Raw genomic sequence first — 15,630 nt, forward strand, 5'->3', positions numbered from 1 at the left:
TGCCCTTCCCCCAGTGACAGGCTTTCTAGATCACCCTGCAGAAGATGAGAAGTGGCTTATTATAGTGTTATTGACAAAAGGTCGTGAATGATTAAGCTATGCCAGCCTAATCATCTGCTTTCATTCTAGTAGAGAGGTGTTTATGATCTGGGAAGGAGAAAGCAATAATTCAGACTGGGTAAGAGGTGATAACATGAGTGCTGAATCACAAGTCACATGTACTCTATCTATCCCATTGCTGGCTTGGGGCTGGGAAAGACTGCTGGCCAGGATGGGTAGATCTTTGTTGTAGGAATGTCACTCTGCAGGTCAAGTTGTAAAGTGCAGGGATAGAAAACAAGAGTCATGACATCTTGTACCAAGCCAGTTCTCATGGAAACTATTCTGAACATCTACAATCTAGGTTTTCTAACCTATAATAAGTGAAGGCAGAAAACAGAACATGGAGAGAAGCAGAATAAAAACTTATAGGAGAATCTAGCTCAACAGCAGATCTTTTATAAAATAAATAATTTGAGAAGGAGTTTAAAATGGATAATTATTCTGGGCTTATACCTCTGGCATCACATATCAAATTCATATAATCACAAGAAGTCTGAAAAGTACTACGCACAAACAGACCAGAATTTCTTCAAGAAAAATCTCTTTATGAAAAATATGTTCAGCAGCTAAGAATGTAAAATGGATCACAGTACAGCTGTGTTTGCTGAAGCATGACAGTGATCTGAGTAAAGACCATGAAATTCCTGGAGGCTGTAACTAATACTCAATGGATTCTGGACTAAATAAATGCATAGCTAAAAGAGTAAACATAATATAAGGTCAATTAAAATGACTCATACTAGCACAAGGAATCAGAAAGTTCTAAAATATTAGAAACCCGAAATAACATTCAAGGCAGAGTACTAACTATATACAAAAGTCCTGAAGCGTGGTTATCAGTAAGTGACTGAAGAAGAAAGTGATACTGAAGAAGCAGGAAGGCTGAACGTTTATGTTTTCATAGGTCACTGTTTTTTCATTTTTAGAGTGGTTTTCCACTTTGGCCCAGGGAAAAGTTATAACCTTGGGTTGTAATAACAATGAGACAGGACTTCTATCTTCATCCTAAAGGGGATGAGGCCTCTGGTAGTGGTTCATGGGCAGACCAGAGAGGAGAGAAATGCAGTCAGAATATTTAAGCTAATAATGTTAAGTGTCAAAGACATTCAATTTCATAAAAAACAAATTCTAGGACCTGAGCAATGATCTGAGTATGAGGGAGACCAGGCTGTAATAAGAATGTTCTTTCTTATAAGTATTTATAGTAAATTGTCTAAAAAGTAAGGGATCGAGACCTACATGGTTTCTTTTTCCTCTCATTTGAAGTAAATATTCCCTTTGGTACTTAATTTCAGACCTAGGCTTATTTTTCTTTAACTAGAGTATCCAAACTTCCATATCCTTAGGCCCCACATATTTGGATCCTACCTGCTTCAGAATCACTCAGCTTAATATCATAGATTTTCCTCTGCCTAAGATTTACTTCAGTAGCTCACCATGTGCAAAGAGTGATTCCATTGGAACCACCAAAGGAAACTCTAAGAATAAAGAAAAAAATAATGCTGTGCCATTTGTACAGCAATGGAAAGACCTGGAAAAATTATATTAAGTAAAACAAGTCAAGCCCAAAGAGACAAGATGTATCTTTTCCCTTATAAGTGGAGGTAGATTTAGTTTACAAACTCCTAAGTAAATACCTTGGTTAGTATGCAAGTGTATACAAATGTATTGACTGAAATACTATAGATTCAAGCTAATTCACTCCATAAATAGAAATTTTGTGTAAATTACCTTAGCATTTATTAAAATGCTTATTTGTTCTTCCAACTCCCATATTCAGTTCACCAGTACTACTTGTGATTGTCCTCAAACTGGGAACCCGCATCAGCAACATCTTTAAGAGCCCAAACTAAAAGTTCCATGGTGTAGGAGCTGCTATAGCTCTCCAGATTAAAATAAAGTTTCAGAATGTAGATTCTGTCAAACTGGTTCGAATTCAGTGCCCATTCTCAAGCAGTTGAAATCTAACCACAGAAAGGGAGATGAGTGGTGTAAAGTCTAGTTACAAGGAGAGCAGAGTGCGCTGTTGAGGCAAAAGGTGGAGAAATTGGCTGCTCCAACTGGTACAGCTTGGACACCAAACCTGGGCTTCCATGACTTTCCCTAACAGGGACTCGAGCTAAGAGGCTTGAAAGTTATAGCTTGTTAAGGAGAATGAAGCATATCCAGGCACATAGATGACAGAAACTCTGCAAGGAACTGAATAAGAAAGCGCGCTCACCACTGTGCCGGACAGTGGGTCATAGAAGCGCTCCAGGAGCTGCACCACCGTGCTCTTCCCACAGCCGCTACTGCCCACCAGAGCCAGCGTCTGGCCCTTCTTCACCTGCAGACTTAGTCCCTGGAGCACTGGGATGTCTGGCCGGGTGGGATAGTTGAACTTCACTTCATTAAAGGTCACATTTCCTTCTAGCACATTCTAAAATGAGAAGAGAAACAGTGTATTTGCTGAAGTGCTGAAAATGCAGGCTAGAATGAACTTTTTCTCCAGGCATCTAGATAAAAGCCTGATAAATAAGATTTCCATGTAGAGAGGGCAGTGTTTTTATCTGCCTGTTAAATCAACGTGCTGGATGTTACTACATATTATCATACATATTAAACATATTATGTGCATCTTATATAGTATACATCATCAGCATATATAAACCAGAAATTATTTCCTCCTCAAATGCTTTTATTCAGGAGTTAGGAATAGATTGTATGCTCAAATCACCACACTCACTGGCTTTAGTCCTTCCGTGCTGTAGCTGTCGATCTCAGGGACTTTTTCAATAATCATGATGACATGGGATGCAGACACTTTGGCTTTAGCATAGTCAGGAGCAAATGAACTGACCTGTCCGACTACATTGGCACCAAACACAATAGCGGAAAAGACTCTGGAAGATTAAAAAAATGAATTGCACTCACATCTGAAAGGCTTCAATGGTAGCAAGCTGGTACTTTTATATTCAAGAATCATTATTTTAAATAATTATAAAACAGAAGTTACATTAAACAAACTTCACATCATATTTTTTATTACCTTTACACAGTGTACAAAGAGGTTCCTAGTCAATAAATCAGTTTGTAAGCACAACGCATCTCGATCAATACCACCTCTGAAAAATGAGCACTTTGGGCAAAGTGCTGGTGGCACACACCTATAATTCTAGCTACTCAGGGGGATGAGATCTGAGGATTGTGGTTCGAAACCAGCCTGGGCAGAAAAGAACACGTGAAGCTCTTATCTCCAATTAACCACTCAAAAACCAGAAGTGGCACTGTGGCTCAAGTGGTAAAATGCTAGCCTTGAGCTGATTGATGAGCCCAGGGACAGTGCCTAGGCCCAGAGTTCAAAACCCACAACGTATGAACCATGCAATAAAGAGTGCCCCTCACAGACCCATTTATGATGCAACTCCCAAAATAGATCTGCATTCTTAACCTACAACATGAAAATCACAGAAAGAGCTTTGAAAGGTCTTAAAACCTTCAGTGTTTTTGTATGGACACGCTCAAAATTGGTTTCTGTGTTCGGTATTAGGGAGCAGCATATTTGATTAAGTCTATTGTTAAAACTTTTTTAACTGTCTTTTTTTTGTCTTTCTTTTTCTTCTACTTTTTTGGTATTGGAATAGAACCCCAGATGTTGCATTTGCTATTTAAGCACTTTGCCACTGAGCTATATCCCAGGCCTAAAACTTTTTTTATACTGAAAAAAAAAAGACTCACTTTGTTTTTAGTAAAACAGTCCTTAAAATATTAGAACATTGCAAAAACATCTTAACTTTTTCTGAAAATTCTTTTCACTACACTCTTTGGGACACAATTACCAGAGCATTTTTTGAAGCTATGAGCCTAGAACATCATATTTGAGAACCTCCCCAGAATAGTCAGTACCTACCACTTCTTTTTCTTCCAACTTTATATAACATGCCAATTGCTTTCATTTTACAAAAGAGCTCTAAAGAAATTACACCCTGGGAATCCTTTTCCAGGCAGCCCCCTCCACTTGCCTTTCCTCACTTGGAAGACTGTTTTGTAAATCTAAGGCCCAAGTGTGAGCAATTTTCATAGGTCGAAAGGTTTGCAATAAAGGAACATACCAAATAATTATCCAAGCAAGTCCCAATAGCAATGGGTACATGCTTTATCCTTTAAATCATCTTTGCAAATAGTACAACCATTGTCAGATAATATAGAAATAGAAACTAAATTGTCTGCTACAGGTATTTTTAACTGAGCTATAAAAAGTCAGTGCATAAATAAGATAGAACTATTTCAACAAATCATGTACTATAGCATACATTATCAAACTTATGATTCTAATTTGAATGTAAAATTGTACTGCTACTTTTAGGTTGTGACATGAATGGGCAGAATTTCACCTGTCATCAAATGAGAACCTGTGAAAGATCACATATACTTTTTACTACCAAGCTACATATTTGGGTACTTTGACAGTATAATTTGGTTCAGGTTTGTGTTGTAGAGCTGACTCCATTTTGATTAGGGAAACATGGGAGGAAATGTTGGGGGAATAGAGCTGAGTCCATCTTGATTATTAGGTCAACCTGACCCCAAAATTCTGCTCCTGTAAATGGCTTGCTTAACTTGTTATTTGCTCTACTCCATGTCAGCTTCCTACATCTGTGCCACGCTTGCTTTGTTGCATGCTCTACCTCCTGTATCAACCTCCTACATCTGTGAACTTACTGCATGCTCTACCCCCTGCATCAAGCCCCTACATCTGGGCTACACTTTTACCTTTATAAACCCCAGTTTGAGGACTGCTAGGGGGCACAGTGGCAGCTCTTGAGTCTATGCTGTGTCAGTGGTCAGCCCGCTTTTCAGGGGCATAGTTTCAGCTCCCGAGTCTATGCTACCGTCCCTGGCCAGGGAGTTCGCTTTTTGCTTCTCCAATAAATCCATCTTTTTGTTTGAGACTGTCTCTGAATGATGGGCTCTTGGGGGGACGTGGAACCTCCCCTCCCCCCAGACCCCATAACATTTGTCTTTCCCAACTGAAGTACTATTTTCTATACTCAGCAACAGTTCAGATGCATGGAATCCGGTTTCCATTTGTAATTTTTTAACTTTTCTACCTGTTACCTTAGAAGTCTTTTTGTGTATTTATTTATTTTAAATTTTATTGTAAAGGTGATGTACAGAGGGATTACAGTTACATAAGTGACATAATGAGTACATTTCTTTTTAAACAGTGTTACCCCCTCTCATTGTCTCGCACTTTTCCCCTCCTTTCCTCCTCCCCAAGTTGTAAAGTTCATTTCAAACTAGACACTAAGACCAGTGAGTATCACTGTTGAATTGGTTCACACTTTGAAGTGCTTTTAAAAAAAATCAAGATATAGATTATTTATCCTGGCGTCTCCCAGAATTTGTACAAGTTAGCACATTAAGTGCCTGTAAGAAAGCCTTTACAAGAAGCCATCAGACTTGCTCAGAGTTAGGCATTTCTTCAAAAATGTCAAGGCCAAGTGGCACTGTGGCTCAAAGTGATAGAGTGCTAGCATTGAGCAAAAGAGCTCAGGGACAGCACCCAGGACCTGAGTTCAAGCCCCATAACCAACCAAAAAAAAAAAAAAAAAGTCAAGGCCTTGTGCTGACGACCGCTGAATTGACTCAGTCCCGCTGCCCCCCCCCCCCCACCGCCCACCCAATTGGGAAAGGTCAGATAAGTGAGTCAGCACTGGGAAAAAGAGAAGTTTTCTGATTAAAACTCAGGGCCTCATACAAAGCCTTGGGCGGGGGGGGGGGGGGGGGGGGGAGGGGAGGGAGACCTTCAATCAGCAGATCACCGGGATTTCCATCAAGACACAAAGCATGTGAATCTCCTATCCCCTCTTCACTTTTACTTTGCAAGCCTTAACCACACTTACAACAGAACATTTTCAAATTCCATCACTTCATGTGCCACCAAGTAAGCACCAAACCGGAAACATGCAGCATAGGAAAACTGCATCATGGCCTGGGTGAAAGAGAACATGATTCCAAAGATGTGTGCTTTCTTCAAAGCGTTTCTGCAAAGAAGACATTTGAAAACTTAGTCTATTTTCATTTCTTAGTCCTCAAAAGGTAATAGGTTCGTAAAGGGGAACAGAAAGTAACTAGCAAAAATAGACTTAGTGTGGGAGGAAATAAGTTAGATCCTCCTTTTATTTTCCAGTCAGTGTGAATTTAGGGAACTCCTTGATCTTTGAACCTTTATGTCCTTATCTTTAATGCAAGATTAACTACATTTCAAAGCACTGGTATAAAGATAAACTAAGCCAGTGAAAAGAGCAGGTATTAACAAATGACACTTCTCTTTGTTTCATTCACTGATTGAACACAGACACATGTCCTCTATAAAGAAACATCCATTCTTCACACATTGACACAACACTCACAAGCTTCTGAGACCATGGGTGTGGTACAGGGGCACAAGTATGTCCCTGGCTTTGGGGTTCTCAGAGTCATCATCATTTGCATAGTGGAGGTACCTTTTGAAAAATAGGTTCTGGGTAGAAAGAAGTAGTACTTAACTATCCCGCAGAGTTAGAGTAGTATGAACAAAAGTTCACAGACCTAGGCATTCTGAACTACATTTTGCTCAGAGATATGGAGATGTAAAGAGGGCAGGTTGGGGAGGAAGAAGCTCTCTGAGCTTCCTACTTCTGATTTAACCACAAAAGCTTGTATATTATCTTTCTCATATTTCAAAGAATACTATTTCCCCAAAATGTCTCTAAGGTCATTACAAAAAATATCTTAAAACCCACCAATAAGGTCTGTCCCTCTTCTTTTACTAGAAAAGAAACAGAATCAGAGAGGTCGGGCTTGCTCGTGTCCAATCATTCTTTACAGCCTTCTCTCTACAAGGTCTGCATTTGTCATCTCAGGAACAATACCTATGTTTAGGCAACATCACCCTCCACTGGGTCACAATACTTGCACTCTCATGTTCCACAAACAGTTCTCACCCACAATTAGAACTATAATACAGTCATTATCCAAACTACATTGCATCTGTTATAGACAGATTTGTTATATCTGGTATCTGAGATTCTAGTTCAGAGATGTTCCTGCCTTTGTTTGAGTCTCATTTCTCTGCAGGATAATTACAATGGTTCTCAGTTGTAAATTATCCTTCTGAACACAAACACAGTGACTGAAACATTCGTCATACTCCTGTCCCACTCTTCAGGGCTTCTTACCTGTATGGTACCTGCAAACTCTGTGCATACATCTGTTCGAATTTCTGCTCCCGAGTCAAAGAAACCACAGTCCGGAAGTTTCCTATTGCTTCAGTGGCAATCTGCAACAGACAATATACATTATGAACAGGCCAAAGGGCAGAGACAACTGATGTAAATTCTATTAAACAGACTTAATAAAATTAAATTATAAGTTATAAGTCATCTGTTTAACATTAAGAATTTACTGTGAGGGGCTGGGGATATGGCCTAGTGGCAAGAGAGCTTGCCTCCCATACATGAAGCCATAGGTTCGATTCCCCAGCACCACGTATACAGAAAACGGCCAGAAGGGGCGCTGTGGCTCAAGTGGCAGAGTGCTAGCCTTGAGCAAAAAGAAGCCAGGGACAGTGCTCAGGCCCTGAGTCCAAGGCCCAGGACTGGCAAAAAAAAAAAAAAAAAAAAAAAAGAATTTATTGTGAGCATCTTCTCTATGAAAAGGTGCATTAAATGGTTATTCAGTGACTTTTAAATATGGAAGATCAACCAATTCAACCATCCCTTCTCTAAATGAAATCAACAAAGGCACTTCCTAAAGCCACATAGCTATATAAATTTTCTAAATAAAGCTAGGAACTCAGTATTTTTATGTCATTTCCAGTGCTCTTTCTTCTATGCTGGTCATATTTTAAGTTTGCTGTGATTCACATAATTTTGAAAATGTTATGTTTTCATCTTGTCTTTGTAATTGTCATTAAGGAATTAAAGATATTGAAAAAGTAGATACATATTTATTTTTGTTATCTTTGTAATTTTTTCCCTAAGCACATCTTTAACAATTAAGGGTTCAATTTTATATATATTTCCTTAATAAGTATCAAAGGTATTTTTCTATGGCTATTGAAGATACATTTACAGTGAGATTATAAGGGTTAACATTCTAGTCACTTAAGTATTTCAAACAATTTTTCTTTTTCTAGTGTTTTTTTGCAATCTACACTAACAAAACATAATAGCAAAGAATTTTTCTCAGTTTATGTAAGCTGTTATATCAGTTTATTCACCTTCCCAGAAATTTCTAGTTCTTTTTTATCCTTTAGTGCATGTCCAAACAACATATTCATTTGAACAACTCCAGCTATTGCAAGGATGGGCACAATTGCTAAGAGTAAAAGTGTCAATTGCCAGCCATAGATTAACGATATAATGATTGCTGTCCCAAGATTTGCAATATTTTGGGTAATTGCAGCAAGTCTGGAACCTACAGCCTGAAAAACAAAACAAATTAGAGTCATATTTTAATATTATCTTTTAAAACCATGCTTATGAATTCTTAAAGATTATGAAAATTAACATGGAAAATTGTTATCTTTTCAGATATGAGGAAAAAAGCAAAACTTTACTTCTAAGAAGCTTGTTTGGTTGTTAAAATGCAAATATTTATGACTTCTCAATACTGCAAAATGATCAATAATACAGGATTCAATTTCTCTGCATTCGCTATTCTAGCACCAAGAAAGTCCTTATTCACTAAAGGTGGGCACTACAGCAAGCTAAGCAAATTAATAAAGCAAAAGAATAATGATTTCATTAAACCTGGAATGATAGAAGTTACCAATATTAGGTCTATACCTACTTAGAACTTAAATCTGACATTTGTTATGAAAATATTCAAATATATCCAGGCATATTTGAAATTTTCATAATGTTAATTAAACCTGGGTTGATTTTGAAACAAATCTGTAGATTTGAAAGACCACCCTGTGAACAGCAAGCACATTAAATGGTAGAGTGCTTTCTTAACAAGCATGAGGCCCCTGGGTTTGATCTCTAGTATATATTCCCCTCGTATGCACAAAACCAAACAAAATTCCGAATGTCTATTTCCAGACCCAATTTCTCTGCTAAGTTCTAGATGTACAGAATCACCCCTCTTCTCCACGAGAACTCCTAATGTGGGCATTACAAACTTACCAAGACCCACATAAAACTCTCAGTTTTCCCCAAGCCTATTTCTCCAATGAGCTTCTAATTTCATTAAAAGTGAATCATAATTTCTCAGTTGTGCAGGCGAAATGTTTACAATCATCTTTCAATTCTCTTTCCCTTACATAACTCATTTAATCCAATCAGTAAATTCGGTAGGTTTACATTTCATCATCACCTATTACATATCCAAACTAATCTAATATACTATCATTACACTGTTGGATTATTGTAATGGACTCTCTTTTCCAGTTCTTGTATTCTTTACCCTGTTCACACAGCAACCATAGTGATCCATTCAAAGATTCAGAGCATGTGACTCCTACACTGAATTCCACAATGGTTTTCCAGTTACAATGCTGACCACGCTATTACAGTACTTCTTTTTCTCACATTCATCCAGTTGTCCTTCATTGCTTGCTATCTGAGGAATAAATGTTTCAGCTCTTTTGCTCACAACACTCCTTCCAGACATCCATAAGCATGACACCTTTCCTATCTTAATCCTCTTGCTTATATCATCATAGTACTGGGTTCTTTTTCCTTGACGTTTACAAAGCTTCTAGTCCCATACCTGAGTTCCATTTTTGAAACAGCACAGTTTGAAATTTGATCTACAAGATAGACTCCATCAAGGCAAGACCTGTGTCTTATCCATAGTTAACAGTTCATGTAGAAGACACTGTCTTTTACAAATTGATGAAAATCTTGTCTTTTTAACTGGTTTGGTATATGCAAAGAGATCTGTGTTATGGCAGTAATTCTTAAGATCTGTATTAAAATTTTGCAACTCTCCTTGTTTATATGCTCATCATCTCATTTGTCTTTCCTAAAGCTTCATCTATTAGTCATCACCAGTGTAGTACCGCATAAAAGAAAGAATGAAAGATAAATAGTGATAGATTCAAAATGAAGGGAGTAGAGATGGCTGGGTTTTTTTTGTCATGTACATCATCTTATAAATCACCATGAAGCAAAAGAAATAGTCACTTCCACCAAGAATCAACACCAGAGGGTTTGAGTTAAGAGTTACTCCTGGCTAATTTTTAATAGGATTTCCCAATTCTATTAGCTTGTCTTTTTTCAATCTTCTGGGTTTTTTTCTTCTCAACTGCAATGCCCATAAACATTCTGAAAGAAACAATATGTATCCTACTTTATCACCAGCAATTACAATTTCTACTGATATTTTTCACTGAAATAGACTGGTCCCGACAATATGCTGAGATCACTTTTCCAAGTAACAGTTCTTTTGCATGTATCTTATAGTACTAATCGCAGAGCAATGACAGAAAAAATGTTATACATTATCTGCACATTATATGGTACACAATGTATAAGTAACACTTCTGACATATACTTTATAAGGCATGTTATATATCTATTGGTTAGATATGTTTTCATATTTTCTAATAAATGATGATGATGATGGTGATGATGATGACGATAACAAATATAATGGGAAAGTGACTCTCACCATCCTAAGATTTACAATAGAATAAAAGCAAACCCATCAGCAAGAAGGCACCTACCCCTTTTACTTGTGCAGCATCATTGGTGAGCCTGGTAGTCAAAGCTCCAGTGGTATTTTTTGGATTATCAAACCAGCTCACGTCCTGTGGAACAGAAGAGACTTCTTTTTTCTCTTAAAGTTCTAATTATTAGATTCTTAGCTTGTGGAGGAAAGTGTTGGGGTCAGGTTTAATTAAATCACATAAACAGGAAATTTCACAGTCCCCCCCAAAATGTTTGAGAATACTACAGCCAAAGAAGCAAGCTTTAAGAATTCATAACGTCTTGGTTCAAGAGAGCGAGAGAACACAAGTAAACAAAAATATACTATCTACAGTGGTAATAAACAAAAAAGAGAAACATAGAGCAGGGTAAGAATGACAATGTCATGTGTACCTGAAAGTAGAGTTCTGTGCAATTTTGAGGTCAGTCCTTAAGAACGGTCGTGTCAATTTTGGTTGTTTTAGCTCCCCAATAAATGTGCAGGGTCTCAGAGTATGATGACACCTACCATTGTCCTCAAGCAGAATGACATTATTCCTTCATATGCAAATCTGTTTCTGTATTCCAGTACTTCTGGCATGACGCTGCATACACTAGCCATAGAGCTTAACCATCTGGTATTATTGGCGCATTTTTATTCTCTGATAAACATTTTTTGTAGGATCACTTAACATTTTCTGCATTGGATCTGGGTTAGCATATATATTTAATTAGTCATTTTATTATTTACCTATTTATTTTCTCCTTTTGGGGGAATGTTATTAATCCACATATAACTCATTGTTCTATAGAAGATGAAATTATTCTGTGTGTCAGGATTTGTTATCTTGAGTTAATCAAACTGGCATATGAAATGAAAACTTTTGGCAAACTATTTAGCAAGAAGCTGTACTTGCACTAGGTGCTACTTGGGTAACATTGGTACTTGTCAAGGCTTCCAGAGACCACATAAGGCAGTTTCTAATTTCTGGAAAATGTCTCAACATTTCTTAAACTTTCCTACTAGTGGATTGACTACACCTCATGCCTTCTCCTGCAACTTCTAGTCTGCTTGATGCTGGATTCCTCTTGTATTTCATAGCCAGCTCCTCTGTAGGATCCCAAGTCTTCCAAAATGCTTCTTGCATCTTTTAATACTACATTCACCTGACTATAAATTTCCTTCTCAGAATCTGTAGGCTACACATCTTCAGACAGTGTTGATAATCCTGTTTTTGTCTTGTGCTCTCAACAAAGCCTCTCAAGGAGTCAAGGGGTCACTGTGGATCTTCAGTGGCTCGAGGGAGCCCAGCTTGGAAGCCCTATGGATCTGCTACAGTGGTGACACTATAACTGAGGTCTTGTTTTTGCAAAACCTGCTTTTTAATAGAGAGATTTGTCCTCATGTGTCCCCCTGCTCCGTTCTTCCCACACCATACACAGTGATTCACTAGATGGAGTAGAATATGCGAATAGAAAATGTACCATTCCAAAAGATGACATTTGGCTGGTGTCTGGGGTATATTATGTATGACCTTTAAGTATCTGTAAGTATTCCAGACTTTACCCTGAGACATGTGGCTAGAGTAATGCTCTTTGTCTCAGCAGGTTTTTGGTCATAGTGATGCTCATTTTAGAAGGGTCATTCTGGCCTTAGAGAAGGAACCTACTAAGATCAGAATAAAGAAGGAGGAAATAGAAATAGTATGAAGGCTATCAAAATCTTAAACACAGAGAGAAGCCTTCAAGGATTTTAGATTGATGCTGTTACCAACAACATGGTCAAAGAGTTGGTAAGAAATAAGCATGGAAAAGCAAAAAGAGTAGAAAGTACTGGTATTAGAACCAGGAAATTGGAAGGGAATACCAAAATTGAGAGACACAGGGTAAAAAAGACAACTACAAAAGCAATACTTACAAACTGTTTGGTGAAAATGAACTGAACAACTGAACTCATGGGGTGGGGAGGGAAAGGGAGAGGGGGGAAGGAGGAATGAGGGACGAGGTAACAAACAGTACAAGAAATGTATCCAATGCCTAACGTATGAAACTGTAACCTCTCTGTAATTCAGTTTGATAATAAAAAATATATTAAAAAAAAGAGTGTTAAGAGGGTATAAGGGAAAAAGGTAACAGAGTCAAATGATTCAAGTCTGAAAATACCATCCATAGTTAATATTTTGTAATAAAATATATACATATGTAAAAATAAAGAAAGTTGAAATATGGATATAATAAAGTATAAAACATTTATTAGATATCTAAATAGAAAGTTGAGCAATAACTACTATTCAACTACAGTTCTGCAGTTCTGAGCAGAATAAAAGAATTGGGTTAAAAAGAAATCATCAGAAGCAACGAATATTAAAAGTTCTTTATATCAGGGTGCTAGTGGCTTAGACTTGTAATCTTAGCTACCCTGCAGGCTGAAACCTAGACGACTGAGATTCACAGCATGATAGGACAGAAAAGTCATCAAGACTGTATCTCTAATTAACCACCAAAAAGCTTAACCTGGGAACATGATTCAAGTGGTACAGTACTAAGCCATAAGCAAGTAAATTCAAGGCCCCTGAGGTCAAATCTTGCATCAAAATACAAATCTTTTGTAAAATCATTTATTTTCTTAAATTAAATAAAAACTGACTCAACTATGAATTGATGTCTGTCACGAGTAACTATAGTATGAAAAAAGATACTTGGTCATTCATATGAAAGTAAAAACATATTTTTTTCCAAAAATATTTAATAAAAATGGTAAAACTTATTCTAGCTTGTATCAATTTGCTTTTTATTACTCTTAGTTGCTTGTTTCCTTGTTGTAGTATAACTTTTTTGAAGGCTACAACCAATCAAATTTAAATGATTTATAATAGTTGGTATTATATCTTGCAAACAGAAGGCTTATTATATGTTACCCCGTAGAACAATTCATGGTGAGGATGTTACACATACTTTCTACTCAGCTCTGAGAGTACAATGGACTTGGTGCTGTCCAAGAGACTGGCAAAATGATTGCCCAGGACTCAAGTCTCACTCATAAGTGAAATTTGTTTGCCTTGAGAGTCCAAGGACAAGTTCTCCCATAAAACAGTGCTGTATAACCCATCAGATTCAGCCTGTCTGTTATTATCTGCTAATCCCAGAATAGGTTCTTGTTTTTCAAGTGGTAATGAGAACAGTAGAAAAGGATTGTGAGACCATAGACAACTTGGAAGAGGTGAATGTCCTGTTGAAATTCCAACACACTAAACAGATTCTTCCAAGTTAGGGGTTCAAATCTCCCTGGTATATCTGGGGCAACTGGCAACCAGTATTTTATGAAAATGACCACTGACATAAAAAGGAAACTTTTAAGGTCACATGGAACTATTTCCTTTTGATAAAGTTTCCCAGTTTGAACTGGCCTGCACTGGGTTACAATCCACATGTCACTCTCTCCTTGCATGGAAAACATTTCCCAACAGCAGGGTTTTAAACACGTTCAACTGAGAGACACTCTTCTAAATCATCATCAGTTATTAACAGCGCAGGATAAATTAGCATATCAGTGTGGCCCCAGGAAAGAAACTGGGCAGTGAGGAATGGGAATGAGTATGGATTAGTGAATGCAGGGAACATTTCTAGCGGAAAGAAATTTGACAGAATATACTGGGTCTGCAGGGAAAAGAAAAAAGACAGAAAAAACAAAGAGAGAGAGGTATCAAAGATCGTTTCCACATGCACCATCTCTCATTTCTTTTCTTTTTTTTGGCACCTGTAGGGCTTGAACTCAGGGCCTGGGCACTGTCCCTGAGCTGTTTTACTCAAGGCTAGCAATCTACCACTTTGAACCACAGTGTCATTTCTAGTTTTTCTGGTGGTTAATTGGAGATAAGAGTCTCATGGACTTTCTTGCCCTGCCAGGATGACTTCAAACAATCATCTTCGATTTCAGCCTCCTGAGTAGCTAGGATTACAGGTGTGAATCACCAGCCTCCAGCTTTATTATTTCTGAAATAAAAGGTAGAGGAGTATCAACTTCATTCGTTTCAAAGGAGCCCATTTTTTTTATTCCCAATGAAGTCACCAAATCAAATGACTTTATGATGCGGGATAGATTCAGCTTTTTCTCTGAGATAGACTAAAGAATCACTAACAATATGTGAGCTCATTGTGAGCAACAAGGCCAAGCTCCTATTGCCTGACCCCACTAGGCCTATACATGGAGTATAATACACTCCAGGAATCCACTGCCACAGCCCTACCTGTCTCAGCATGGATCTGAAAACCATGTACCGCAGCCGCCTGGTGAGGATTTCTCCAGCTTTCCCAAATGTGTAGCCCTGTGAGGAACAAGAACACACAAGAGTCAGGTAAGAAACACAGACATCCATTATATAAAAAGAGGGCATTTAATATCATTGCTAAGACAAAGTCACATGTGCTATGGTGCAAGGTGTAGGACCACACCTGTGACCACGACAGGAGAGTGTTTTGGATCTGACAAGGAAAGCCAGATAACAGAAATGTTTGTAAATCTCATCCCCCAACCCCAACCCAGAAAACAAAGGAATAATGTAGATACTTACCTGCAGGAACATTGTAATAAATGATATAATTCCAATTACAAGAAATAACAGTGAAAAGAGGTTACTATTTTGCCGTTTTGTTTCAGGATCATCATTTCTTGTGAAAACCTTTGAGAAAATATTAAAAGGGTTGTTAATTCAGGCATTACAGAAATTGTCTGATCTATTTCCCATCTAGTCTAATTCTGGGATTGACAGAATCACACTACACTGAAAATCTGGGTTGGCTTTGGGAATACTGATGCCCTCAAAGGCACCTGCATTCTGTTTCTTTGGACACCAAGACAGACCAAGAG

At 37.8% G+C, this 15,630-nt stretch overlaps 1 protein-coding gene and 1 pseudogene across 2 annotated transcripts in view; both read right to left on the minus strand.

The window, feature by feature from the left end:
• Positions 1 to 15,630, minus strand: part of LOC125346970 (ATP-dependent translocase ABCB1-like) — a 323,723-nt gene that overhangs the window by 68,001 nt on the left and 240,092 nt on the right. Inside the window, exons 13-20 of one of the 2 annotated variants that reach the window (XM_048339948.1) lie at positions 15,335 to 15,442; positions 15,011 to 15,088; positions 10,802 to 10,885; positions 8,348 to 8,551; positions 7,305 to 7,405; positions 5,988 to 6,128; positions 2,828 to 2,984; positions 2,324 to 2,521 (exon numbers count right to left, since the gene is read on the minus strand). The exons of the other annotated variant lie outside the window; for it this stretch is intronic. Of the exons in view, the coding sequence (XP_048195905.1) occupies positions 2,324 to 2,521; positions 2,828 to 2,984; positions 5,988 to 6,128; positions 7,305 to 7,405; positions 8,348 to 8,551; positions 10,802 to 10,885; positions 15,011 to 15,088; positions 15,335 to 15,442 (1,071 nt within the window). The remainder of the gene's footprint in view (positions 1 to 2,323; positions 2,522 to 2,827; positions 2,985 to 5,987; positions 6,129 to 7,304; positions 7,406 to 8,347; positions 8,552 to 10,801; positions 10,886 to 15,010; positions 15,089 to 15,334; positions 15,443 to 15,630) is intronic. 2 annotated transcript variants of the gene reach the window in all.
• LOC125342340 lies at positions 11,272 to 12,543 on the minus strand (annotated as a pseudogene).

This window comes from Perognathus longimembris, chromosome 2, assembly GCF_023159225.1.
Source record: "Perognathus longimembris pacificus isolate PPM17 chromosome 2, ASM2315922v1, whole genome shotgun sequence".
NCBI classification, from domain to species: Eukaryota; Metazoa; Chordata; class Mammalia; order Rodentia; family Heteromyidae; genus Perognathus; species Perognathus longimembris.